This window comes from Danaus plexippus, chromosome 15 (genome assembly GCF_018135715.1).
Source record: "Danaus plexippus chromosome 15, MEX_DaPlex, whole genome shotgun sequence".
NCBI lineage: Eukaryota > Metazoa > Arthropoda > Insecta > Lepidoptera > Nymphalidae > Danaus > Danaus plexippus.
In genome coordinates, this window is record NC_083547.1 from 4,579,016 (window position 1) to 4,603,841 (window position 24,826).

At 36.5% G+C, this 24,826-nt stretch overlaps 2 protein-coding genes across 3 annotated transcripts in view; one reads left to right on the forward strand and one right to left on the reverse strand.

Moving 5' to 3' along the window:
* LOC116766203 (phosphatidylcholine:ceramide cholinephosphotransferase 2-like) overlaps positions 1–24,826 on the forward strand; it is a 57,416-nt gene that overhangs the window by 1,965 nt on the left and 30,625 nt on the right. The gene's annotated exons all lie outside the window — the stretch shown is intronic.
* Positions 10,529–24,762, reverse strand: LOC116766200 (spondin-1). Of its 2 annotated transcripts, XM_061522810.1 has the most exons (16): positions 24,744–24,762; positions 23,850–23,956; positions 23,488–23,666; positions 22,876–23,128; positions 22,695–22,812; positions 22,474–22,628; positions 22,174–22,355; positions 21,876–22,006; positions 21,579–21,801; positions 21,325–21,496; positions 20,967–21,148; positions 20,642–20,899; positions 20,329–20,499; positions 12,292–12,417; positions 11,817–11,914; positions 10,529–10,708 (listed from the first exon to the last, which is right to left on the reverse strand). In XM_061522810.1, the coding sequence occupies exons 3-16, from the start codon at positions 23,663–23,665 to the stop codon at positions 10,637–10,639; spliced, it is 2,319 nt and encodes a 772-aa protein (XP_061378794.1). In that variant the 5' UTR covers position 23,666; positions 23,850–23,956; positions 24,744–24,762; the 3' UTR covers positions 10,529–10,636. The 2 variants fall into 2 exon arrangements, with proteins under 2 accessions (XP_061378794.1, XP_032511847.2); XM_032655956.2 differs by lacking the exon at positions 24,744–24,762 and having other exon boundaries at positions 23,850–23,973.

Here is a 24,826-nt window from a genome sequence, read left to right on the forward strand (position 1 = left end):
TCCGCCTTCTTTTGATGCCATTAATAGTTTCGATAATAACTATAATATTTGACAAAATATCTTGAAACTTCTCATTGCTTTTCCGTTTCAAAATTGCTCTCAATAAATACTTCTCCACTTAACTACTTTTAATATGAACGAGTTTTCTCATTTACCGAAAAATTTAAATAATTTAAACGAATTGAATATCTTGGTTAGTTATATGCTGACCCAAGCTTCTTACTTTTAACAAGAAATTCACTATTATGTTCGTTACTAAACACAGTAAATGTTGCTAAAAATGTGGCCTTGAAACTCTGAAATGTTTTTGAAGGTTAAGACGTAAGATGCTATCTATGTATAACTATTGAGATTATCAATTACGGTACGACGCGATACGCTTCCTCCTTCCTCGTGCACACGGCAAGGGATTGGAACTGTTTGCCTGTGGTTGTGTTTCCTTCGAATTATAATTTGAGTGTATTCAAAAAGAAGGTAAATAGGCTGATACTGAGATAGTGCATTCGTTAACTATGACTTCATTTCCATTATCACGGGTAGAATGATAGTCAAGCACTATCCAGTCGAATAACAAATAATAATAACATTAATTTTGGAAACAAAAACATTAAGGACGTATCGTATCGCATCGTAATCGTAGCTCTTAAAAAAGAATTTATTGTCAGACATGTAGCACGAACTTTAAGATAAAATGACAAAATTCTGCCTTAAAATTTGAATTAATAAGTATACGCCTATGACCTCTAATTTTTCCTATCATTAATTATTTTGTTTATCCCAAGCTAATCATAATGCTCATGCAAACTATTGTTGCATGTACTAGAGTTATTACTACCTTTACCTATTATTGAGTATTGAGTATTTATTCAGTACCTATTCTTGAGTTAAATAGTCCAGGTCGGTAATTTTTTTTACGAAATAGACTGAAAGATTATTCTTAACCAACTCTTAGATAGTTAGCCTACTTACCATACGAAAATCCATGAGCAATTTGTATAGCATACTATCTGTGAAGAGTTGAGTGTCATGACCTAGGTAAGTAATGTCGTCGTCAAGAAATACGAATGTCATGATAAATTATTTCTGAAGCTTCCACTTGGACAGGTAATAGTGTTACTATTTATTCTGTATTGATATTTTTAAGGCCTCCCGCTTTTTAACTCCATAAGATCTCTCCCTAACAATAAAGCATAAGACTTTTTTGTATCAATTAATGTCTCATACAATCTCAGCAGTTTAAAGGGTTACTTTAAAAATACGTATACATTAAAGATAAAAAAAATACTCGCTGTTATTAAATATTAAGAAAAATGTTTTCGAAGAAGACAAAAAGAAATCATAATTCTAAACTACATATAACTTTATTTTACACAGTTGATCAGCGCGAAATACACGTTCGAAGGCTCATTGCTCATTTTCGGCTTGCAAGGTACTTTTCATCAACAAATTCTATTTTAGAACACCTCAACACAATCTCAGCGTAATAATATTGTTTCTGCTTATACAAATACTCTACATAATCATAATAAATAGAGCTGTAATGTGCCAGCTGACTATCTCGACGTCAGATTCCGCAGGTAATTTTATACCGCTCGTTTTACTTCAAGAACCAGTTCAAAATGTTTTTCGTACATAGCAGTGTATTTGTTTACTTGTAACACGTTATTTACTCGCGAACAACTACGTTAGAGACTATCCTGTCTTAAGGGTAAATTTCTTTTATGGTAACTGTTTCATATTAAAAGATGATAGTTTAATGTTCTATTTAATTTCTTTGCAAAGCAATAACGTCGAATTGCGTCATCGTGATTGTTATCAATATAAAGATGCTATAAAAGAATGGAAGAAGCGTAATTTAATGTAATACTAATAAATATTAATATGCTAAGATGCTGCTGGTACGGGTTTCATGTGATGTTAAAATTAATGATGCGAGAGTAAGGCGTTCTACTGGCAGTTATAAGTTTGATTGTCGTTAGTGCAGTGCAGGGTCATCGACGCCTTTCGGCCGCGACGCGGCGCCACTGGCGATTGACAGGCGGCAAAGAAACTTCATTCATTGATATTTATAACCAAACCACATCGCGATCCAAATCTATGTCCGAGCGTCTGGTTCAAACGAGTTCAATGCTAAGACTTCGTGGTCACCTATATTTTTTTATTACAGATTACAAGGACAGTTTAAACTTCAAACAGACAATATATATATATATATATATATATGAAATATTAATACAGAAACAATATTTATCCAAACCCTTAAATTATGTTTTGTACTTGGTCTGTAAATATCTGAGAAATAACGGAAAGAATCGTTGTATGAAAAACTTTGTAAAAAAATGCTTCAGTTTAAACCACGTCAATTAATATGAGCTTAAAAAAAAATATGGCGTTGTTTTATATAGTCTTCTGTTAATCGGAAACTAAGCTTTTTAAATTTATTAAGTTCAATATGGATTTTCATCTTTTGTGGAGCTTTCTGAAAAATGTCTCATCGATTACGTGGTTCGATATTTCTTTAAAAGTGTCAAATGTCTTAATTATTTATATATCCTGTAACGCGAAGTGGTATTCGTGATATTTAGAGGTGTTATAATCAATCAACAGACAAATTATTCTGTTGTCATATCGCTTGACAGTGATTACCATCTTGTATCTTTAAAATTGGAGTCGTTGTTTTCTTTCTCATTTAGATACCCGAATTCTGACTGAATTCTAAACTATTTATTGTTATACATATAATCTATTATTAAACCACATTCTATTAGCATAAAGAATAATAGCTTTTGTATATTTTTCTACTCTTTCAACATTGCATTTGAACATTCCATCGTTGAATTTTAAAAATAATACTTTGAATGTGATGTAAATAGTCTAGACTCTGGAGAGTCGGAAGTTTTAAATATATAGGTACTTGAATGTGAATGAACAAAGAAATTGTATCTGTGCTTCGCGACTAAAATCCTTCCGTTAACATTGTGGAGCCGTTTCACCACATTCCCAGTGTTTTTTATAAGAACCAGTAGCTTATAATTAAGGCGAGAAATAGACGGACGTTTAAAAACTGGACCGAGAGTGCCTTACCTAAGCCGAGCCGACAGTTACCGGTTTAACATTTTTTTATGAGACGCTAAGATATTGAGAGAAAACTTTTATATATTTGGATATGAATTCTTTTCTCAGACTTGTAAAGTTCAAATTACTTTACATATAATATTTATAAAAGGTCTTTTAAGTATAGCTAAAAAATTAAAAATGGACTTTATAATCTGGAGTCTATCGAGAGGATGTCGCCAAAAAACTTTGCAATTATTCTACAGAAAGCAGGATTAACAAACTGTACTTGTAGGTAGTTTACCTATTTCGTTTAGACGCGCTAGAATAAAAACTAATAACCAAAACTAGACCCGGATTAGACCACTATCTGAGGTGATAAATATTTACAGGAATAAACTAAATAAGTCTGCGCTTTACAAAAAAATATCACAGTGAGGATCAGCAAAAACAAAACACTCACAATTTATTAAAAGATAAATTAAAAATTTTTTTTATGTATAATTCCAATAATAAGTTTTTATTAAATTTATTCTTTTTAAATACACCTACTATATTTTATAAATGTATAATCAATTAATGTCTTCACAATATAAAATAATCCACATCAAAAACGAGCATAATAAGATAATTAAATATCGACAAATTTAAACAATGAAAATATAAGTAAATCATTTAAAGAGCTAATTATAACTCAAATACAAATTTTTGCTACTACGGGGTTGAAAAAGTATATTTTATTTTTATATACGTCTTTACTAAAAGTTATTGCTTTGCAAAACTAAACGAGTATAAACAATGCCAAAGACAAAGTGATTTCCAACAACTACTCCAGTAACTGGATATAGTTCATGCGGGTTAAATATACTTCATTAACTACGTACCTTTAATTCTGTAATGATGTTTAAAAAGTTTGGCTGTTCTTGAGTTGCCTTTTGTGATTCGTATGACAATCAACTTTAAACATACTGCCAAATTAAAGAAATAGGTTTTACTTAATTATATTGATATACACATATACATTATAATATTATATACATACATATACATTATAATATTATAGTGCACAAATGTGTACATATACATAATCCTATATAATTTTAACTTGGCTTGGCGTGGCTTTGTTTTGTCATATATTTTACTTGTATATTAAGGTAGATATTGGTATAAATTAATGTTTTATTACTGATGTCAGGGTAAAAGGCTACGTAATACCTACTAAAAAAGACATCGCCGACCTGTCATCGGACTGACCTTCGGCCTCGTCAACGAAATTAAACTGGAACGTGTCAATATTTCTGTCATAAGTTAATTGTTGAAATACACCGAAAGAAACATGACTGGCCACCTCAAAATATACTAATATTCAGTGACGAAGAAATTTATAAAACGTCAGCTTCTGCTAAATCCATAATATTATATTTTTCAAATAGCGTTGTTGCTTTTTTTGCAGTGGAAAATTATTCTACAAATTTCTTATTCATGCCCATGATCAATACGGCCTCAGAAAGTTCTAGAAACGAAAATCTTTTGATATTATTGTATTGTTCACCTTTGAGTTATGCGATTTCCTGCTCAAGTTTGCATAATATTCCGTGGTAGACATTCGTTGAATTTCAATACTGTTTAAATAAAATTAATATTTTTCGGATTTTGCTATGCGTATTTTATTATTTTAAAAAACTATGTACTCCCGACGCTTCGGTTACTTTGCAGCAACCGCGATCACGGGCAGACGAGATGACACAATTGAATACATGAATAAAATACGCGTAGTATGATCCGAATAATATTAGTTTTATTTAAATAAATACTCCCGAAGTCTTTGATCTCATTATTTCAATACTGTTATCGTCACATTTATACTTAAATGAAACTTCACTTCACTTCAAGGTACGTTACAATTTTCTTTTACTTTTAATGAATGTATTTCAAACAGCTGAGTTAATAACATGGCACAAGTTACACAATTCTCTACGCGTTACTCATTTGTTGTTTAGTGATGTGCAGTTTTGACTCCGGACATAGATATTAGTTTCATTAAATTTTTATAAACAAACAGCATTTCAAAATTTGTTTCATATTCTATTTATCTTTCTGAAAGTGAGAAATTGTTATTATTCTTCATAATTCTGTAAGTCGCAAGTCTGTTTAGTATTTACTAATAACTACTAGCTATTTGAAAAGGAACGTATGGATTTGTTAATAAAGCAACGTCCTAGGATCTTTCCAAACAGCATCGATTTTTAAAGGTAATACAACCGCCTGTCGGCCTTCAAACTGATTCGTGCCGGTGCCTCGCTAATTCCATTTCGCGTTTTAACATGTGTTTATGATATAATATGAGTATTGGCAAGCGATTGCGGCCCCAAATGTCATGGGTTACAGATTGTTTTTGTGTAGCTGAGATAGTATAACAATGCAATAGTGTTGTTTAATATAGTTTCACTGAGAAAGTCTCCGTTAATACAAGTGTTATAACGTTAGTAGCATGAAATATATAATATTTTTCTTATAGAAAAAAATTTTTTGAAACTACATTTTTGGCTAAGCATAAGTCGTAATTAATAATCGGTTGCTGTTAGCCACATCACTTTAAAATAATGATGTGTTTTAAGCGCGTCGGCCATAACTTTAATAACAGATAAGAGATTCACCCTTGAAATACTCAATAGTGACCGCGAAAACTTCGCTGCGTCAAAACCGCGCCCAACCGCTCCGTATATCATTTGGAATTATTACCTTGTTTCACGCGAAATGTCCCATTATATCATCATAGAATCGTATAAATTACAGATATCTCGTTCGCAACGATAATAAATACCGCACTAATATAAATTAAAAGCTATTTCTTTTGGTAATAGGTCTTGAATCGTTACACATAGTTGTGAAGCTCTGTCCTTTACAGCGCTAATGGTTGAGGTGTCACATGTCATTCGCCATTGTTCAAGTCTTCGGTTCCAGGTCACTGTTCTAATTATACCATGGCTTTTATTTTTAAATCTGGCCATTAACGGCCAATGTGGGTCAGATATCAATAGTCAAAGCCGAAAGATTTTCGTATTTCATAATAAATTAGTTCTAAATATAATTCATGAATGACGACTTGATGTTATTAGTAAAAATCGAAGTATATATATATATTAATTATTATAATACGTATACTTACTTACCTTAATTGATCCCTTGAATTAGGTAAAGAAAAATATATAATGAGATCTAAGACTTTCGCGACTATTCATTTAAATGAAGCTAATATTTTCGGAATTTTATTATTTAAAAAAAAACATACTCCCGACGTTTCGGTTAAAGTTGCTGTAAACTAACCGAAACGTCAGGAGTATATGGTTTTAAAATTAATAAACTAACGCGTAGTAATCCGAAAATATTAGTTACATTTAAAAGTATAAAATCTCAGGTTTTAGTATTAGCTAGTCGCTAGAATTTTGTATGAAGTTAATTTAAAGCCCTCAAAAGTTCGAATATTATGTAAAAAGTATTTATCTAATAACCTAGCAACTAGAGGTGCAAAGATTTCCAAAAGGTGTACAATTGGTAATCCGTAATATCTTAGTTAGCCTTAAAGAGACCAAAACGACGTATAATTTAATTGTGACGTATGCTTAGAATATACACATAGTTAAGTGCAGCCGTATCAGTGGTAAGAACAGTCGACAACACGCAATCAGAGCTATAATTGTCTAATCACTAAGTTATAGGAGTTCTAAACACTTGTCATTCAATTACTGTTTACTAACTACTCATTGTTTTATATAACAACCGTTTTTTAAGATTCAGAGATGGAAACCAACATTTAAAGGAATACTTTCAGAAGCACTGTTATGTTTTCCTATGTTAAATTGACCTTTACAACAAAGTTTAAGGTACTCAAATACACTACAAAGAAATGCAATGTCCTGCTTTGAACATTTACTTCATTGATTTATTATCTGAAAAACTGTCGTATAAAAAAAAGGTTACTTAAATTTATCGAAGTATATTCTTAGTTCATATATGTATTATTCCAATAAAAGTAGGATTATGTTCTGTATTGTGTCAAAAAATAAAAATTTGTAGAGCTTTAGTGAGAATTCAAGGTCGTTCTAGTAATCGTGTCACCTGGTAACACGTACACTGCTGAACATAACCTAAAAGGACTTGTAGGTTGAATATAGTAAAAATAATGTATGATGCCTCACTTTCGATTAATAACTTTAATTTTAACTGCTCTCTGAGAAACGGTTCTTTTGATGTCAAGGATGAACCGCACATGTGAATGTATTAACAGGTTCGCCTTTTAAAGAACACACCGTCAATAAAATTACATTGATTTTCATATATACATTACCTAATGATTCTTAAAAATATTGCACCCAAAGATTGAAATTGTCTTCTTAATAATTTTTATTTAAATTTTCTCAAACAAAACAAGAAAGACTTTACCATTCTAAATGGCTTACGATCCGTGGCTAACTAATCGAGTCGAAGTAAAAAAAATATAAAATTTTGACTTATGATCGCTAAAGAGTTACAAAAGATTTTCATTCGTGACATCATCGAAATCATTAAAGAGACGTCAGTAACATAAAAATTTAATAAAATATTATATTAAAAATTAATATTGTTATCTGTCTTATAGTTTTCTATCTAGTTTAGTTCTGAGTAATTCATTAATAGTATGTAGATTAAGTTGTTAATCATACAACTTCACCGGTGCTCGGTAGAACTCAAACGCGTATAATGTGTTATTGTTGTGTAAAATTAATACATTTTTTATGTCATTTACTTTACAGTCGTTAATCAATGTTTCTTTAGACGTCGTGTTTAAGTATCTAACAGCGAGGGCACCGGTCGAAGGTAAAATGTATACAATATGTTGTAACTGCCTTGTAAGCTTTGAAAACGGAGTGTCTCTCATTTATCAATAATTACAAGAATTATTAACGCGTAGCAACCTAATTAATAAGTGGATTTTCTATCGATTAATTGATTGTAATTTCTGTAGCAGAGGTATTAGGTATGTATATAAAATGGAAAATTTAGAATATTAACTTATCACTATAATCTGATCTCGTGGGTTTATATCATTTAAGATTACTCAAAATTTATTACTAATAATTGTTGATGCTGCGATTCTGTAGTCATACGGAGTTTGATTACTAAATGGAATGTAGGGCACGAAAAATTTCGTATCGATATCCAATCCCAAGAACTTGGAGAAAATATTTAAAAACCAGCAAAAGTAAAAAGTATTTGGATGGAATTTCATTTTTTTATTATAATATAAATTCAGATTTTCTCTTTCGTAGTAACCCTGTAAATAAACATTGTTCCTAAGCCTGTAAATTTACAAATATATCAAAAGCTACACACGCAATGAAATAAAAATTTATTAAAAATTATGTAAACTGAAAAAAATGTACTCTCGGTGCGTGAGATCCATTCAATCAAAAACATTTTTAACGGCAAAAAAATATATTAAATTTCTTGAAACATAAAAACAAAGACTTAATCCCAAATATCATTCTAGACTTGTTAATACATTATCCTTGTGATATGTTAATTCATGTTTTTCAATTCCCGCTTTATATTGAACAGATACAGGTCATCCTCTCCTCCGCTGGACCGAATAATTGTAAAATTCAACTTATTTGTGCTCGTGTTCTCTGTGACTCGAATATTCCGCTTACTAAAGTAACTTGCATGGTTCAATAAATGTACTGTTTAATATTTATTACCAGGAAATGATGTAACTCTTAAATTACAACAGAATTTTCTTCATACATAGAATAATTATTAAATTTATATATTGATTTCCTTTGTTCCTTTATAAAGTAAGGGGATAAAGTCTGACTATGTAATATAAGGATTCCTTACGCTTAAAATTCTAAACAGGAGTGTAAAATAGAGATATGAACAGTTCTAACGACTAACGAGTATTGCAAATAATGTATACTGAAAATGTGCACTTTAAAAATAATGTAATTTTAAAAACTAAACAAGGCTAACAAAATAAATCAACTGGTTTATAAAAAAATCCGGAAGTAATTTCAACACTTGCTTTATTTCAAAGCGAGTGATTAACTTTGTCCTTAATGACGTCACTGGCCAACTATCCTAAATCGTAATTACGGTGACGTTATCGCCCCAGTTCTGGATGACGTAATGATGGAAGGTCGAGTCGAGCAAAAGTTTACTAGGTTAGGAGTGTCCCCTCACTAGCGACAGACAATTCGGCTAGCGGTCAAAGCCACTATCTTTGTCTTTGACATTCACATCATAGAATAGTGTGACTTATGATGTATAAATTTAATTTTAAGTGTACAAATAAACAACTATCATACTATATCTACAACTATTTCAATGATCAAACTGCATATCTGCATCAAGCAATGAAGTATGTTGTATGAGTAAGTGATATATTATATTTTTTTTTTGTACAAAAATGCTTTCCTTCAATTTCCTATAATTTATTTAAAAACAAGCATAATGGACGTCATTTGACATTTAACACTCATAAAATAGTCATTATACGATTTCTTTTTCTGTGTCTCTAAAGTTAACCTTTAAAATTAGTTGCTCTAGAAGCCATCAGGCTCGAACAATATCGTTTTGTTCTTTTTGTGGCAGATCTAACATGGCCTTCGAAAAACCGGAACACAGCGTATGAAAAAAGACCGCGGGCTATATGTTGATGGTATATTTTTTTAACGTAATTTAAACACTGTTATTATTATTTTGTGAAGAGACTTACATATTCGACTTAATTTTAACATTAAAACGTTGATCATATCAACTCCATATAAGATTCATTCAAATTTCTTAGTACATTTTTTATCATTTAAGACATTTCAAATTATGTTTTGTATATTTTTTTAGATATCCAATAGCCATCAAATATCGGCTATCTTCTACTAGCTACCCGATTGAATCCGAACAATTGCTATCTTAGATGGATCGTATAGATCGTACGGATTTTGTGTTCTACTCAGTGAAAAATTGTTTTGTCTTTTTATAAGTTTTTGTATTGATTAGTGGTTACCAATCCATGAATTTAAATACAACATAAAGGCATAGAAACATTCTGTTTTGTATAATAATTTTTTTTTCAATGAATATAAAAAAAAAGTTATAAAGACGGTTAAATATTGGTTATACTTTGTAAAACAACTTAATAGTGAAAAAAAGTACTGCAAAGAAAATAATACTAGCTGAAGATGGGAAATGAAATTCTTTTGAATATAACTAACCATAAACATAAAATACTTTTGACCAAATTTATCTCTCATAAATTATTATTTAGAAGTGATGTTGAATTTCTAAATTATTCTAACCAGAAATATCAACGTTGTATTAATTCACACTTTTAAAACATACTACAACTTATTTAACTCAAACCTGTAGTGGCATCTGTGTGAGCGATCAATGCCATATAGTTTTTTTGCACTGAATGGTCTAATAAAAGCCATCAAAGTGTATTGCAAAAATTTTTATTGTATGCTTAAGATTATTGAATGTTGAGTATTAAGTAGGGAGAACACAGTTTGTCATGTGTGTGAGGGAATTTCTATGTTTGTATCTGTTAGCACGCTCTTGAACAGCGACGCCTGCGCACAAGTCTTGATGGACACGAGGCGCCTCCAGCCGCCGGTTTCTAAAACACATAGATTTTTAAAACATTACGCGGTTTATATATACAATACACTTTTACTTTATGTGATGATAATAAAAAAACACAACATTTTTATTTATAAATAAAAACAAATTGTTAACCTTGAATTTTAAGTTTTTAAATGGCTGTCTACAATGATATATAACATCTGAATCTGCCCGAATGACATCACCTTGCAACATAACCTAATTATATAACAATAAATCCCATAACAGCGTTAAATCTAAGCTAATTGACGTGGGTGAGGTTCTCAAGGACTATGTAGCACTTGAAGGTACTACAATGAATGCATCAGATCATAATAAGAAGCTAGATAACATTAATACAGTAAAATATTACAGAACTTTATTTGTATAAAAACATTTATATCATGCGAATATGAACAGTGAATATTTGAAGAAAATATGTATTAGAAAAGTATTTTTGTAAACTCAATTTCCTATGTAACAATTTTAAGAGAAAATATCGACGAATATTACATTGATGACAAGGATTCACAAGGAGGAGGATGAATCACAAACGAAGATCGTGTGATAAAACCTAGCTTCAATAATGATCAGAATTTAGTGTTTTTTCTATTATTATTAAAGATAAATTTAAATATTGTGACAACCTTGAATTCATTTCAATTTAGCATAGCAATTATTTATATAGTTCGTATAAATAAACGTATTAATATTTAGCGCACATACGCGCGCACTCGTGTTGTTTTTCCGCGGTGCCATAAAAAATAATTAAGTACATGTTATGACTTGATTCACAAATGCCTATTTATTTATGTCTAAAATGATACTGCACTTAACTTAAGATACGTATCTAATAAATACTATACATGTAAATGCTAAAAACGGAACTATTTAATGTATGTATATTATTAACTATTGATTTAAAAATCACATTAAACTCTTATTTACTAAGTGGAGTGTCAAATAGTAAAGAATAAGAAAATTATAGAATTGGAATAGAATAATATTAAAATACACATACAATAGATATATGTACTAGTATATGAATGGTTAGGAAAGGGCCTCTATGTGCGTTTGTGCTGTTTTCAAATTTTTAAAATGTGTGTGCATCTGTGTGTACTCACCACTATGGTGCGGGTGCGTTCCTGGTAGCCCACGCCGCAGGTCACACTACACCGGCTCCAGTCGCCCCAGGGACTCACCACGCAATCACCAGAATTAGCTGATAAAACCATACATTAAGACTTCTTTCTACGATTACTCTTTAGAAATATCAATACTTCCATCTAAGACTTAAAAAAAAAATCATACGAATAAAATCTTTATTGTCCATTACGCTACCTATAATTATATTTAATGTCTTTAAGATTTATGAAATAATAAAATAACGTAGTATGAAATCCAACGACACGCATAGGACTATAATCTGGTACGTACAGATTTATGTTCAGAATAATTGTCAATCAAACAATCGTACGATTATTCGATTCAGTAAATTAGGTACTCAATTTCCTTAATATATTCTCAAGAGTATATTTATAATATAGCAAGCCAAAGTAAAGTAAGGCGATTTATATTAATGCATATTGCTGTACTTACCGCTGACGGCGGGTGGCACAGGAACTATGGAACTAACGCTAAGGCCAGGGTAGTTAGAACTGACCACGGGCAATAATCCCGCGCCCACGCCCGTGGGGGAAGGTACTGACGCGCTCGGAGCCCCGCCTGTATGGAAACATTAACATCTATAGATGGAGATACAAACTTAATCAAGAAACTTATGAAGAAAATTAATGTCTTATCTTTATGAGTTTACAAATATGTACAACACGAGTACAAATTAAAAAAATTGTTTTTTATAATATTTTTTTGATTTCTCTTCTTGTTCAACAAGTAAAAATATTATTAGGAAACAAATCAGGTTTATATTTAGAAGCCTGATTTATTTACTATGTTTACTATATGTGTATAATGTGTGTTACAAATGCTATCACTAAATCTGAAACAGTGAGACAATCAAATGACCCAAAATATAATATTTTATATGTAACAGCTATTTATAAGATAATTTGTTTAACCTTATGTACAAATGAGCATCAAATATCAAGGACGGATTGCCGACATTATTTCAAAGTTATCTTTTGTTATATTTCATTTCAATAAACTTTTTGGGACTAAACGTGGTGGAAACAAAGTAACATGCAACGAGTGATGAAACTTTTAATATTGACGAGAACGGTTTGTGAAGACAAATGTCGTAAGATGTCCAAATTTTAACTCGAAGGGAAATCCTATGCTGTGCGCTTTAGAAAGGGGGAAGCGTGTCGCTTCCTCCGATTGCAAGAACTGTCTACAACAAAAGGATGGTGGCCAGCCGTTCGTCTGGTTGTTCGATGTTCGATAATAGAAAGGGGATGCAGCATTTAAAGCGTGTAATTGCTGTGCACATTCTCTAAAGTGTATTCTGTAGAGTAGATTACCGCGAGCATGGTTACTTTTTGTGCTTAGCACTAGCTCTGACTAGATTGGATTTAACCTAGTTGTGATCACCAATACGGCTTGATTGCCTTTCCAAAGCGTTATACACCTTACTTCAATCAATTCTATATTTTAAAGTAATAGTCAACACTTCGTTCCTTATTTTGTGATATTAATTTCTAGAATAGTGTCATTGGATGTTACAAAACCCTTGTTGACATTGTAATTTATACTAAGCTACAAACCGATTTAATTCTTAAGCGTAATCCAGAACACTTGATACTCGGGCCAAGGAGAGGATTACTCTGACAGTGACATGCAAATATCACTCACTGTCTTGACGAGATTAACTAAAACGAAATTAATATATATATGTACATTTTAGATATGAAAAAATATTATTAAAACAATATTGATAGATCAGTGTAAAATATAGTATTAAAACATATGCAAGATAATTAACCACCTTATTTAATAAAATAATAAGTTTTAAAATGGAGGTTTTTTGACAAATTGGTCTCAAATTATTAAGACGGAAGACATTAAGGACGAAGTACTCGCACAAACAAACAGTTGTTACAAATCGTTTGGTGTTATTGGAGAGACATAATAGAGTCTGTACATTGCTCGAATATTAGACCGCATATTTCAGGGGAATATCTAAGCTATTTTACTTCTATAAAAAATCTACTGAATAAATAGTTTTGATACACGACAATTTTACTACGCACATGAGTCCCAGCCGTAAAAATGTAAACAAAGAAGTGTCCCATGTTCACGACAAGGTTACTTGCAAGTACAAGGCTGTTAGCGTACTGCAAGATGCTAGATGTCTCGGGGGACAATGGAATGTTTCTTTATGAATATCATTGATATTATAAAAGCATTCTTACTCTACTGTGAAAATTAATCAGGTTGTAGACATTTAAACGTGATACGTATTTATGTGGCAGTAGTGTGTAGAAAATAGAGTTTTTAAATTACAAATTACATAGAATAAAACCAACATTCAAATAGACATATTCTCTATATACATATTTTAAGATTTAGTAGATGCTTGTATATTAAAATTTAATCCCAATGGATCAAAATAAATTCACTTCTATTACATTACAATCAGTGCCGGTGTAAGGGCCACTGATACCCCGGGCGAAAATATTGTGGCGCCCACTTGAGGGAAGCAATTTCAAGTGTTAGTTTTTTGCTGATCCCAAGTAAAATTATATTAAGAATTTCATCTTTCCTTTAGCGTTACCCAGAGCTAACGACGCGGACGTAGAAGGTTCAGTTATCCCCACCATCTACCACGTGTCACGCGTATCGGTTTGGCGGTGGAAGTATTGCACCAATCGTAAGCGTAAGCACCGTGTGGTCGAGGAGTGACTCTAACGATATCGTTAGAGTCGCTCCTCGACCACAAACCCTCAAAAAATCTATCTAAAAAAAATCTCAATAAAAAATATGCATATGCACAGAGCGTAGAGGACAGTTCTGAGGGTTTGCACCAGGAGAGGCAAGAGACTCCAACTTCAGACCTTGGCACCCCCCCGAATTTGTCGCCCTGGGCCATCGCCCCATCATGCCCCCCCTAACGCCGGCACTGATTACAATTAAACATATAAATTACAGAAATAAAAACTACGGAAACAGCCTCATGATCATTAATATTCTATGATAAGAATGCTGAAAGCAAAATAACTCAATCAATAATTAAAATTTTATTAGATGTACGGTATACTGAAATATGATATAGTTTAAATACTGGAATTGTAAAATTCTTAGTTTATTTTGCAAAAAATAAGACAAGTAATAAGGAAGTTGAGACGCGGTGATACAAAACATAAATACCTATTATATTCATTACGAAAAGTGCAGTTCAGTTCCGCAGTTCTTTGTTATCTCTGTCTTAGCTTTTTAAAAAGGTTTCAAAATAAATGGGCTTAAATTTAATAAAATACATTAGAAATTGTTCAAACTTTAGTATGTTCATTTTATTTTAATATTTATATCAAATTCCACGAATATAGATTAAAGTAATTAAAAAGAATTAAAATAACACCGACAAATAAAAGCGGTCTAAATCTAAATTGTCAATCTCACTCAGTCACTCTTATTTAAACAAATAATGAAATTGAATGCCAATAGTGGCAATTATTTTGCTATAAATATTTTCTTCATCGTCGCAAGAGTCTTTGCAGTGTCCCTACTCAACACGGGGACAGTCCAGACGTGCGTGCGACGGTCGGGAGGTTCAGTGGTGGACGTCTCTTTCGCCACTCCGACCATCGCACGCAGAGTGGAGGGATGGAGGGTTGAGGTAGGAGTGGAGACGCTTTCGGACCACCGCTACATACGGTTCGAAGTGTCTGCCACTCCTGCCGGTCGCCGGAGTCCAGCGTCGAGTTCCTCGTCGTCCCGGGAGAGAAGTCGGTTCCCGCGTTGGGCCCTGTCAAGGCTCAACCGGGAACTGGCTGAGGAAGCGGCCGTTGTCGGCCGCTGGAGTCTCCCGGGGAGTGCGGAGTTGGGGGTGGACGAGGGGGCTAGTCGCTTTGGGGACGTTCTCCATAACGTCTGCAGAGCGGCGATGCCCCCCATTGGACGTCGACCCCCGCGGGGTGCGGTGTACTGGTGGTCGGACCACATTTCCGACCTCCGGATCGCCTGCAACGGGGCCAGGAGGGCATATACCCGGAGCAGGCGACGCCGCCCCCAGGACGAGGAGCGTGATGGCCGGCTGTACAGGGTCTACGTGGCGAAGAAGTTGATCCTGCAGCAGGCCATCTGCCGAGCCAAGGAGGCAGCCTGGCTGGAGCTGGTGGAGGGGCTCGATCGAGACCCCTGGGGCCGACCGTACAAGAGGGCGCGGAATAAAATCTGCGCCCAGTCGGCCCCCATCATGGAGGTGCTCCAGCCGGCTGTTCTGAGGGGGATCGTCGGGGAACTCTTCCCCGACGCCCCGGCGGGATTCACTCCCCCCAGGATGGCTTGGCAGACGCTGGAAGAGGGTGACCGCGTTCCGCCCACCGTCACGGAGTCTGAAATGGAGGCGACTCTGGCTCGCCTCCAGAGTAAGAAGAGCGCACCGGGTCCGGACGGGGTGCACGGGAGGGTTCTGGCCCTCTCCCTGGTGCACCTCGGAGGAGCCCTCAGGGAGCTGTTCGACCTCTGTCTGAGGTCCGGGCAGTTCCCGAGGGCCTGGAAGGAAGGCCGGCTATGCCTACTTCCGAAAGGCAGCCGGCCTCTGGACTCGGCTTCGGCGGTGCGACCGGTGGTTATGCTGAACGAGGCGGGGAAGGCTTTTGAGAAGATTATAGCCACCCGTCTCGTTCGGCACCTGGAGGAAGGCTCGGGACCGGGACTTTCAGAGTCCCAGTTCGGGTTCCGAGCCCACCGGTCGACCGTCGATGCTCTCAAACGCCTGAGGGCAGTGACGGAAGAGGCGGAACGCAGAGGAGAGGTAGTGTTGGCGGTGTCGCTGGACATCGCCAACGCCTTCAACAGCCTCCCACACAGCGCGATACAGGCGGCACTTGAATACTTCGGAGTGCCCCTGTATCTGAGGAGGCTGTTAGGCAGCTACCTCTCCCAGAGGAGGGTGGCAGTCGAGAACCGGAGGGGGTCCATAGAGTGGTGGACAGTCGACAACGGCGTTCCACAGGGTTCGGTACTGGGACCTGTTCTGTGGAACGTCGGGTATGACTGGGTCCTGCGGAGTCGCCTCCTCCCCGGGATGGGTGTCATTTGCTATGCAGATGACACCCTCGTCTTATCCCGGGGACGAAGCTACAAGGAGGCGGCGCGGCTGGCCGAGGTCGGTACTGATCTCGTGGTCAGCCGCATAGAGAGGTTGGGGCTTCGGGTCAGAATCGACAAGACCGAAGCCCTCCTCTTCCGCGGGACTGGGCGGAAAGGACCCCCGCCGGGTGCCACCCTTCTCATAGGAGGAGGGAGGGTCAGGGTGAGCCCGACCATGAAATATCTGGGGCTCACCCTTGACGGAGGGTGGACCTTCGTGCCCCATTTCAGGGAGTTGGGGCCGAAGGTCATGAGGACGGCAGGTGCGCTGGGGAAATTCCTCCCGAACCTCGGAGGACCCAGCGCAGCTTGCAGGCGGCTATACTCTGGGGTCTGTCGGAGTATAGCCACGTACGGTGCTCCCGTTTGGGCTGATCGACCGATGAGCCGCGGGGTCAAGGCCCTACTGCGCTCGGCGCAAAGGGCACCCGCGGTGAGGGTGATTAGGGGGTACCGTACGGTCTCCTGGGCCGCAGCGACGGCTCTTGCTGGCGATCCGCCCTGGGATCTGGTGGCGTCGGTTCTCGCCGAGGTGTTCTCTTACGTCTCGGGTAGGAGGGCTCTCGGAGAGAACCCTTCGTCAGAGGAGATCCGGGCGGTTCGCCGGCAGGGGGAATCGCGCCTTATGCGGGAGTGGGGGAGGACCTGGCGGGCCAGCCGTACGGTAAACGTACAACGGCTGCGCTCCGTCCGGTCCTAGAGCGTTGGATGAGGCGGAAACGCAAACCCCTTACTTTCCGTCTGACGCAGGTTTTCACCGGGCACGGCTGCTTCGGTGACTACTTGTGTCGGGTGGCCAGGAGAGAGCCGGGAGGAGGCTGCCATGAGTGCGGCGCTGCGGTGGACTCAGCCCAGCACACCCTCGAGGTGTGCCCGAGATGGGCTGCGCAGCGCCAAGACCTTGTGGCGGCGCTCGGCGGAGTGGGCTTGTCGCTTTCGAGTGTCGCGGAGAAGATGCTTGAGAGTGACAGGTCCTGGATGGCGGTGTCCTCCTTCTGTGAGACGGTCATGTCCACGAAGGAGGCATCTGAGCGGGAACGGGAGGTTGCGGCTGATGCACCCTCCCTCCGCAGACGACGGACGGGGGCGCGCCGGAGGCGATATCAACGCCTCCTCCAATAGCGCCCCTGCGCCCCGGGCTGGGGTCGGGCTGGTAACCCGGCTCCTGTGAAAGCCCGGCGTCGTCGGGGCGGTCCTAATTGCCGGGATCGCCCCCTTTCTCCGAGGGAGTAAGTCCGGTCTTTGCCAGGACCGGCCAGTCGCTGGTGTGCCCTGTCGCTGACAGATCCGGGGTGCACCAACATAGCGGCCGATGGCTTTCGCAGTGGTTTTAGTGAGTAGGGACCTGCCCAGGTCGAGTCTCACACATCCTCTCCGGCCCCACCAAGGCCGGTGAGACGGCTCGTAAAAAGAGTTTCCCTGCGTCATCAAAAAAAAAAAAAAAAAAAAAAAGAGTCTTTGCAGACTCGTCGTGGTCATTACGTATCAGTGATCCGTGATATATGGTGACTTTCATGGGAAGAGATAGTTGCAGTGGTTTCCCCTTGCCTTCTGCACCAGCACTTTTTTTTTGAACTATTTAGACCCCAAGGCTTGCTGTAGCCTGTTCCAGCCAGTGGTATACTCTTAGAAAGTACATATGACTCGGAAAAGATCACATTGGTACTTGCCAGGTTTGGAACCCGCGCCCTCATGTATCAGAGGCGGGCCTTTTAACCTTCAGGCCACCACGACTGTTTATATATGAATCTTGAATACAGAGAAAAAACCTTCCTTTTAAATCAACTGATGTATAGAGTATTTAGCGGACACGGTACACGGATTTTGACGGGATTTTTCTATTATATTAACTTCTTAACAGAATATTATTAAATGTATTTTTATATCTTTATATAATATTGATTGATTTTAACGCTTTTCAACTAGTTTACTGCTGTACAAAGCAATAACGATAATCAACAAAGTACAGAATATTTATATAAGTGGGGAAAAAAATAAAACTAAGGTTAAGAATGCCCACGTGAATTATTCCTAGTGGCTTACTACCGTACCCACCAAAACTGTATGAATGGGCTTCCGGAGACCGCTAAGATAACGTAAAATAAATCTATCACTGTTCGAGATATACTACATGTTAGATCGTCAAAAAATAATCAAAACAGACAGATAATAAAGATTGACATAGTTAAAGTAAAGGCATCGCTCGAGAAAATGTAATTTCTTAGGTATTGCCATATTTGTCATTTAACTGTGAATACAATGATCATTGCATAACTGGTTTCTGATTAAAAGGTACTTTAAATAAACTAAATTAACCAAATTTCTTGAAAAGTTGGTAACGAAATTAGACAAAAATACAATATAAATATTTAGGATCTTGAATCATTTTTCATAAAGAAATAATGCTAACAGGTTGTCATATATCAACTATTTCATATGCCGAGAGGAATAAACCTAGGGGATAAGTTTTATCGTTTAAGGAAAACTTAAATATACATCATATCTAATAGATCAAAGTAGAAAAGACGACCTAATTGTGACTTAATAAACACAAAGGCGTAAACTATTTAGCGCACGCTATTTAGCGCCAATGCCATTATTGAAGTTATCTTCAAAATTGGAAAAATATTTCATATTTTATGGTAACACAAGTATGCGCCTAATTCAGATAATTAGTTTCAAATGTATATAAAAAATATATAAGAATAACAAACACACTTAAAAGATATAAATTATTTAAAATTGTAAGAAATAAATAAGCTAATTTATTTTTATTATTAATGTAGTGACTATATATTAATCGATATCCGAAAATTAGACAAAACATGAAAAATGCTAAAATAAATGACTCCAGTTACGTTCTATGACAGTCTTTCACTTATGGTAGTATCCATAAAATTACTTTCATAGTAAACAATCAACAAATCATACGAGTAAATAATCCTACCTTCACTTAAATACCTCAAATTAACGGCGGGATGCCAAAAACGTAAATAATAGTAATTTGCATAAATAACATTCCACTAACTATAAATATAAGAAATAATCCAGAAGTATAAAATATTTCATTAAGAAATAGCTAAACCTACAGAGTTACTAATTCAGCTCAGTGGCTGATTAAAATCAAAGTAATGTAACCGAATCTCACGCTATCCAATAATTTAAAATGCCATTTAGTTTTTCAATAATTATCTAATAAAATCATTTAGCTTTTACTGGAAAATATATAAATATTATTAAGAGTGGGAAGTATATAATTCAATGATAGCGTTTATTAAATAAACCGATAGTTTGTAATAAAAATATTTTCAAACGAATAGATATGAAAAATATTAAGTTAGAAGCATTCTGTAACCCACTAACCAGTTAGCACAGAGCATGTATTAGTGCAGTCTTCCTGAGAAATAAAGTTGTTCTTATTTCCACGACAACCACCGTAGCTAAAAGGCACGCACATGCCCTTGAGAGTCGAAAACGCCCAGCGGGAGTACACTCCACGACAAGGACCCGGGTCGGGAACCTCCATACAGATACCTGAAAGATGAGTACTATTAAAACATTCACAAGTACATACAACGCATAAATTATGATACAAGCTAAATCGCTTTTCATAAGTACTTCTAAACTGTGGTTTATATTCTTAAACCATTATAAATATTTTACAATCGCGACTTACGCTTAGCTGTAATCATGTCGATTGTACAATCCTCTCTTTCGGAACACGGACGTTGTTGCATGAGTTCAACTCGCGAGCTGCATTCTTGTTGACGGTCTGCTGGCACCAGCAACAGACGGGTACGGAATGCCACACCACGTCCACATGACGCTGAGCAAGGAGACCACGATGCCCACGGACTAGTGGGACATTGGGGGTCCGAAACCTCTTGAACCTCTCCCTCAGGGCAGGGCGGCTCCATGCATTTGCGGTTTTCCTCTAATAAAAGTTGTTAAATTTTAAAAAGTTTTCAAGACCAAAATTAAAATATTTTCAATATTCCCACCGGTGTTCACTAGGGGACATTTTTTGTATCCCATGTGGTCAATAAATGTTCGTCGCCTCGTAGCAATTCCAACGCCACATGTCGCGGAGCACTCGCCCCAAGGACCCCATTCAGTCGTGCGGCAAACTGGAAGGTCGGTACCAGACTCCGAGTTAGAGTCAGGTATCGGGTCTTCACTATCACTATGAAACGAAAGAATTAAATTAAAAAATATGATACACTTTTGTTTTCAAAATAAATTGAATAAAGGGCTTTCCAGTTGCCCTAACTATACTCAAATTGAATAACAACATATTATAAATATAAAAAGAAAATACTAAACAATATAAAGAAACAATAATAACAATATAGAACTCACGGACATTCGGGAATATCTGCGACACACATTTCCTTGGACACAAGCTGACGGTCGCATTGGAACATCTGCGCCTTCTGTGGCATACGATATTCGCGAGTTCGCATACGTAGCCCCTTACCACACGACACCGAGCAAGGAGACCACTTGCTCCACTCAGTTACCGCACACTGGGCTGTAAAAAGTAAAGAGATGATCAATCACCTCATTTTGGATATATCAGATATTTCACATGACATGCCGAGAAAAATGCTTACGTATGTCGACCGAGCGAGTATTTTCTTGTTCTTCGACCACAAGACTCTGAAGTACTTCCTGGTCACATGCTCTTGAAATAAGACTTTCCCGCTTCAAGTATAACCTTGCCATTGGGTTCATGCTATCGCTAGCGGGATTGTAAAAAGGGGCCCTTGGATCCTCAGGATACATAGTCGTGATCCGATACATTTTTTCTCGAGGAACCGTTTCTGAATTTGGAGACTGCGAATAGGAATCAATATTTTTACACAGGAATTGTAAAAAATAACAACATATTTATTATACATTGTACATACCATGTATGTGATACCGTTATCAGTACCAGCGTCATATGGAAATAGATCAATGACCTTATTTTCAGTCCATGTACAGTCCTTTTGGCAAAGATCAAGTCCACTCACTCCCACCACCCAATCAGGAGAAGGTCCTATTATCATGTATATAATGGTGTAATGGATTTAGTATAAATATAAGCAGGGATATATTATGATGTTTATTATTACAAAAATATTAATAAATAAATCGAATAGTTCTATAAACAGCCATTAGATACAAATTGATCACTTCATTTTTTATCAGATATTCTTTTCTTACCAAACATAGATGCCAGTGACAGTAAATGTCTTTTGCGATCGACAGTAAAAGTAGCTGACGTGTTCAAGTTTAGCCTGGGATGCCAAAGACCGGCAGCCTTCACTACGCTACGCAGATATGCTGGACCATGTTGATGCAGTTCACGCTCCAATAGACCTGGTGAACCCCACTCTGCTAAAGACCTACCAACACATATTTTCAGTTAGCAGTGTCGAAGAAAAATAAACCAGCCATCAAGAAAATTATTATCTTCTTGCTTCATTTATGTGATTATTAAAAATTAACAAATAATATTTTAACCTGAAGCCATCAGTAGCAATTTCCCCTTCTCCCCAAAAAGAAAAGTTCTTGACGTGAGTCGCACCGATGACGTCGGAGAAATGTGTCAGCCAGAGAGCCTGCACGGGAAAGTCCTTAGGATGAGTCTGCGGGGACCACAGACCCTCAAACACCATCTAAGAAACAAACAATAATTAAAAGATGGATCTAATAAAATAATAAGATTAAGACAACGTACGTACACTATACTTTGCGTCATCGCAAGCACAGCAATCTATACTGGGCGATTCTTCACATATGCGATGCGTCAGTTGCCCGTCAGCTGCGAACCACCGTGTGTCATTTTCGTAAACCATTGCCCTAAATACATGTTTATTAAAGTAAAAATCAGTTTAAAAACCTTACAAAAGTAATTTATGCTACCTTATCAGGACACATCCTGAACCTGCTGGTGGAGCTTTCCACATAACCTGCACTTCGGTTTTAGGCAAATCATCAGCTTCTATGACGGAATTAGTACATTCCTCGTCGAACTTGCTAAGCGTGTCCGCGAATAGCTGGAACTGTCCCTGTTTCCGCGGAGTCCGTGGAGATGATGGATCTAGTGGATCCAGTATCAGCTGGAACCTGGTAAACTGTTGTACCACGTCGTGAGTTCGCGAACCAACCAAAGTTACTGAAACATAAAATAACTATTCATTAATATTATTGACATCACTTATCCCATACTGTTTATTTAATTAAAAGTCTGCAGAAATTTTAAACGTATACAGGAATATAGCTTACATGAATATAATATAATAAATAACCATTGTGTTAAAGTTTTAAAAAGACAGGCAAGATGTAATAATTTAGCAATAATATGTGCAGTAGTCTATTTGCGGATGTTTTCAATGTTAATAGTTATAGCACGAGTTACGTGACTCGCTAATACACCCATACTTTGCATATTGCCAGTAATTTAAGTAACAATTTACTCAGCATCATATTCATCTGTTATCTCTTATTTTAATCTCTGTTTCTGACCCAACGTACCAACATATCTTTGTTCCGGAGTATATCTTTCTACGTCTCCATTAATGATGACTCGATAGAAATTGTCCCCCGGTGATTTCTCCCCAGCACCTTCCCCTGGATGTAAGTCACAAGCCTTCGCACAGACCACTATCAAACACCACGCTCCAACAGTCCACCACATCGTGGTAATCTTCATGCTAATATCAAAAGAATAGGTTATAATAGATTCAAACCTTATCCAGGCGAAAATTTTTATTTTGAGGGTTCGGTTAAAACAGCTATATGTCTCATTTAATTGCCTCAATATCGTAACAAAATCTAATTTAACTAATTTCTCACGAATAATATATGAATATTATTTGAATTAAATATTAACTTACCAACGATATGTTTACAAAGTAAGGCTACGGGATGTGGAGTGCGCGATAAGCTGCCGGCGGCTGATAGCGGGTCAGATGTCATGTGGTCAACACCGCCCAGAGACGATCTTTACAATAATTAGACCTATTTTAATATCATCCATTAAATATATTATTCCGAACATAGAACGTGACCGACATTTTGTAATAGATTAATAGTTGATTATTGAGCCAATACATTAATTGCGAAAAATTAAGTTTAATCTTTGAACATTAAGAACTGTAACTTTTTAAATTAACTATTGAACGATACCGAAAAAATCGTCAGTCGTTTTAAGTTACCGTTTTGACAAAAATAAAGAAACAAATTAAATTCTGCAGTAAACAACATAGTGGGTTTATTTTTCACTTTATTTAAGAGACTAAAGTAGTAATGTTTCTCTTACTGGTATGGAAATATATGAAATTATAAAGCTTAGCTCACGAAACTATTGGGAGGCTCACCCTCAGTGACGTCACCAGTGACGTAAGTTCGGTCAATCAATGCTTCACATCTACTAAATTGGGGGGTCGAGTTTGATCCAATAACATATGTAAACACCAATTTGATTGATGGACATGCTAAATCATAACATGACTTGAGCATATTTAGAAATATTGTGTTACTTTTTAAATTTACCATACATTTTTCTATAAATCCTTTTTCTCCTAAGAAAATATAAATCATGTTAACACTTATGGGTTTATAAAATATACATAAAACGGGAATCACACGCAATTCGTGAATTACGCGCCTATTAACTTTGACCTTCAGAACGCTACTCAGAACAACTGACATTTTGTCAGTTCATTTTTACGTTTTTTTCTTTCAATATTATAACTTTCACTGAGTCAACATAAAGACAAAACACTCACCTTAGAGACTTGTATCCCGGTAATAAGGCGAAGACAGCGTTAGCGACTCCTGCCAAGTGCTCTCTTCCGCCACTCACACAATA

Bases quoted from the DNA above. Each gene is read 5' to 3' on its own strand.
- LOC116766200 (XM_061522810.1), bottom strand. From the start codon at position 23,665: ATGAAGATTACCACGATGTGGTGGACTGTTGGAGCGTGGTGTTTGATA. The intron at 23,129-23,487 runs GTACGTTGGGTC...TTTATGTTTCAG, and splicing joins TCCGGAACAAAGATATGTTG to TAACTTTGGTTGGTTCGCGA. The intron at 22,813-22,875 runs GTAGCATAAATT...ACATGTATTTAG, and splicing joins TCAGGATGTGTCCTGATAAG to GGCAATGGTTTACGAAAATG.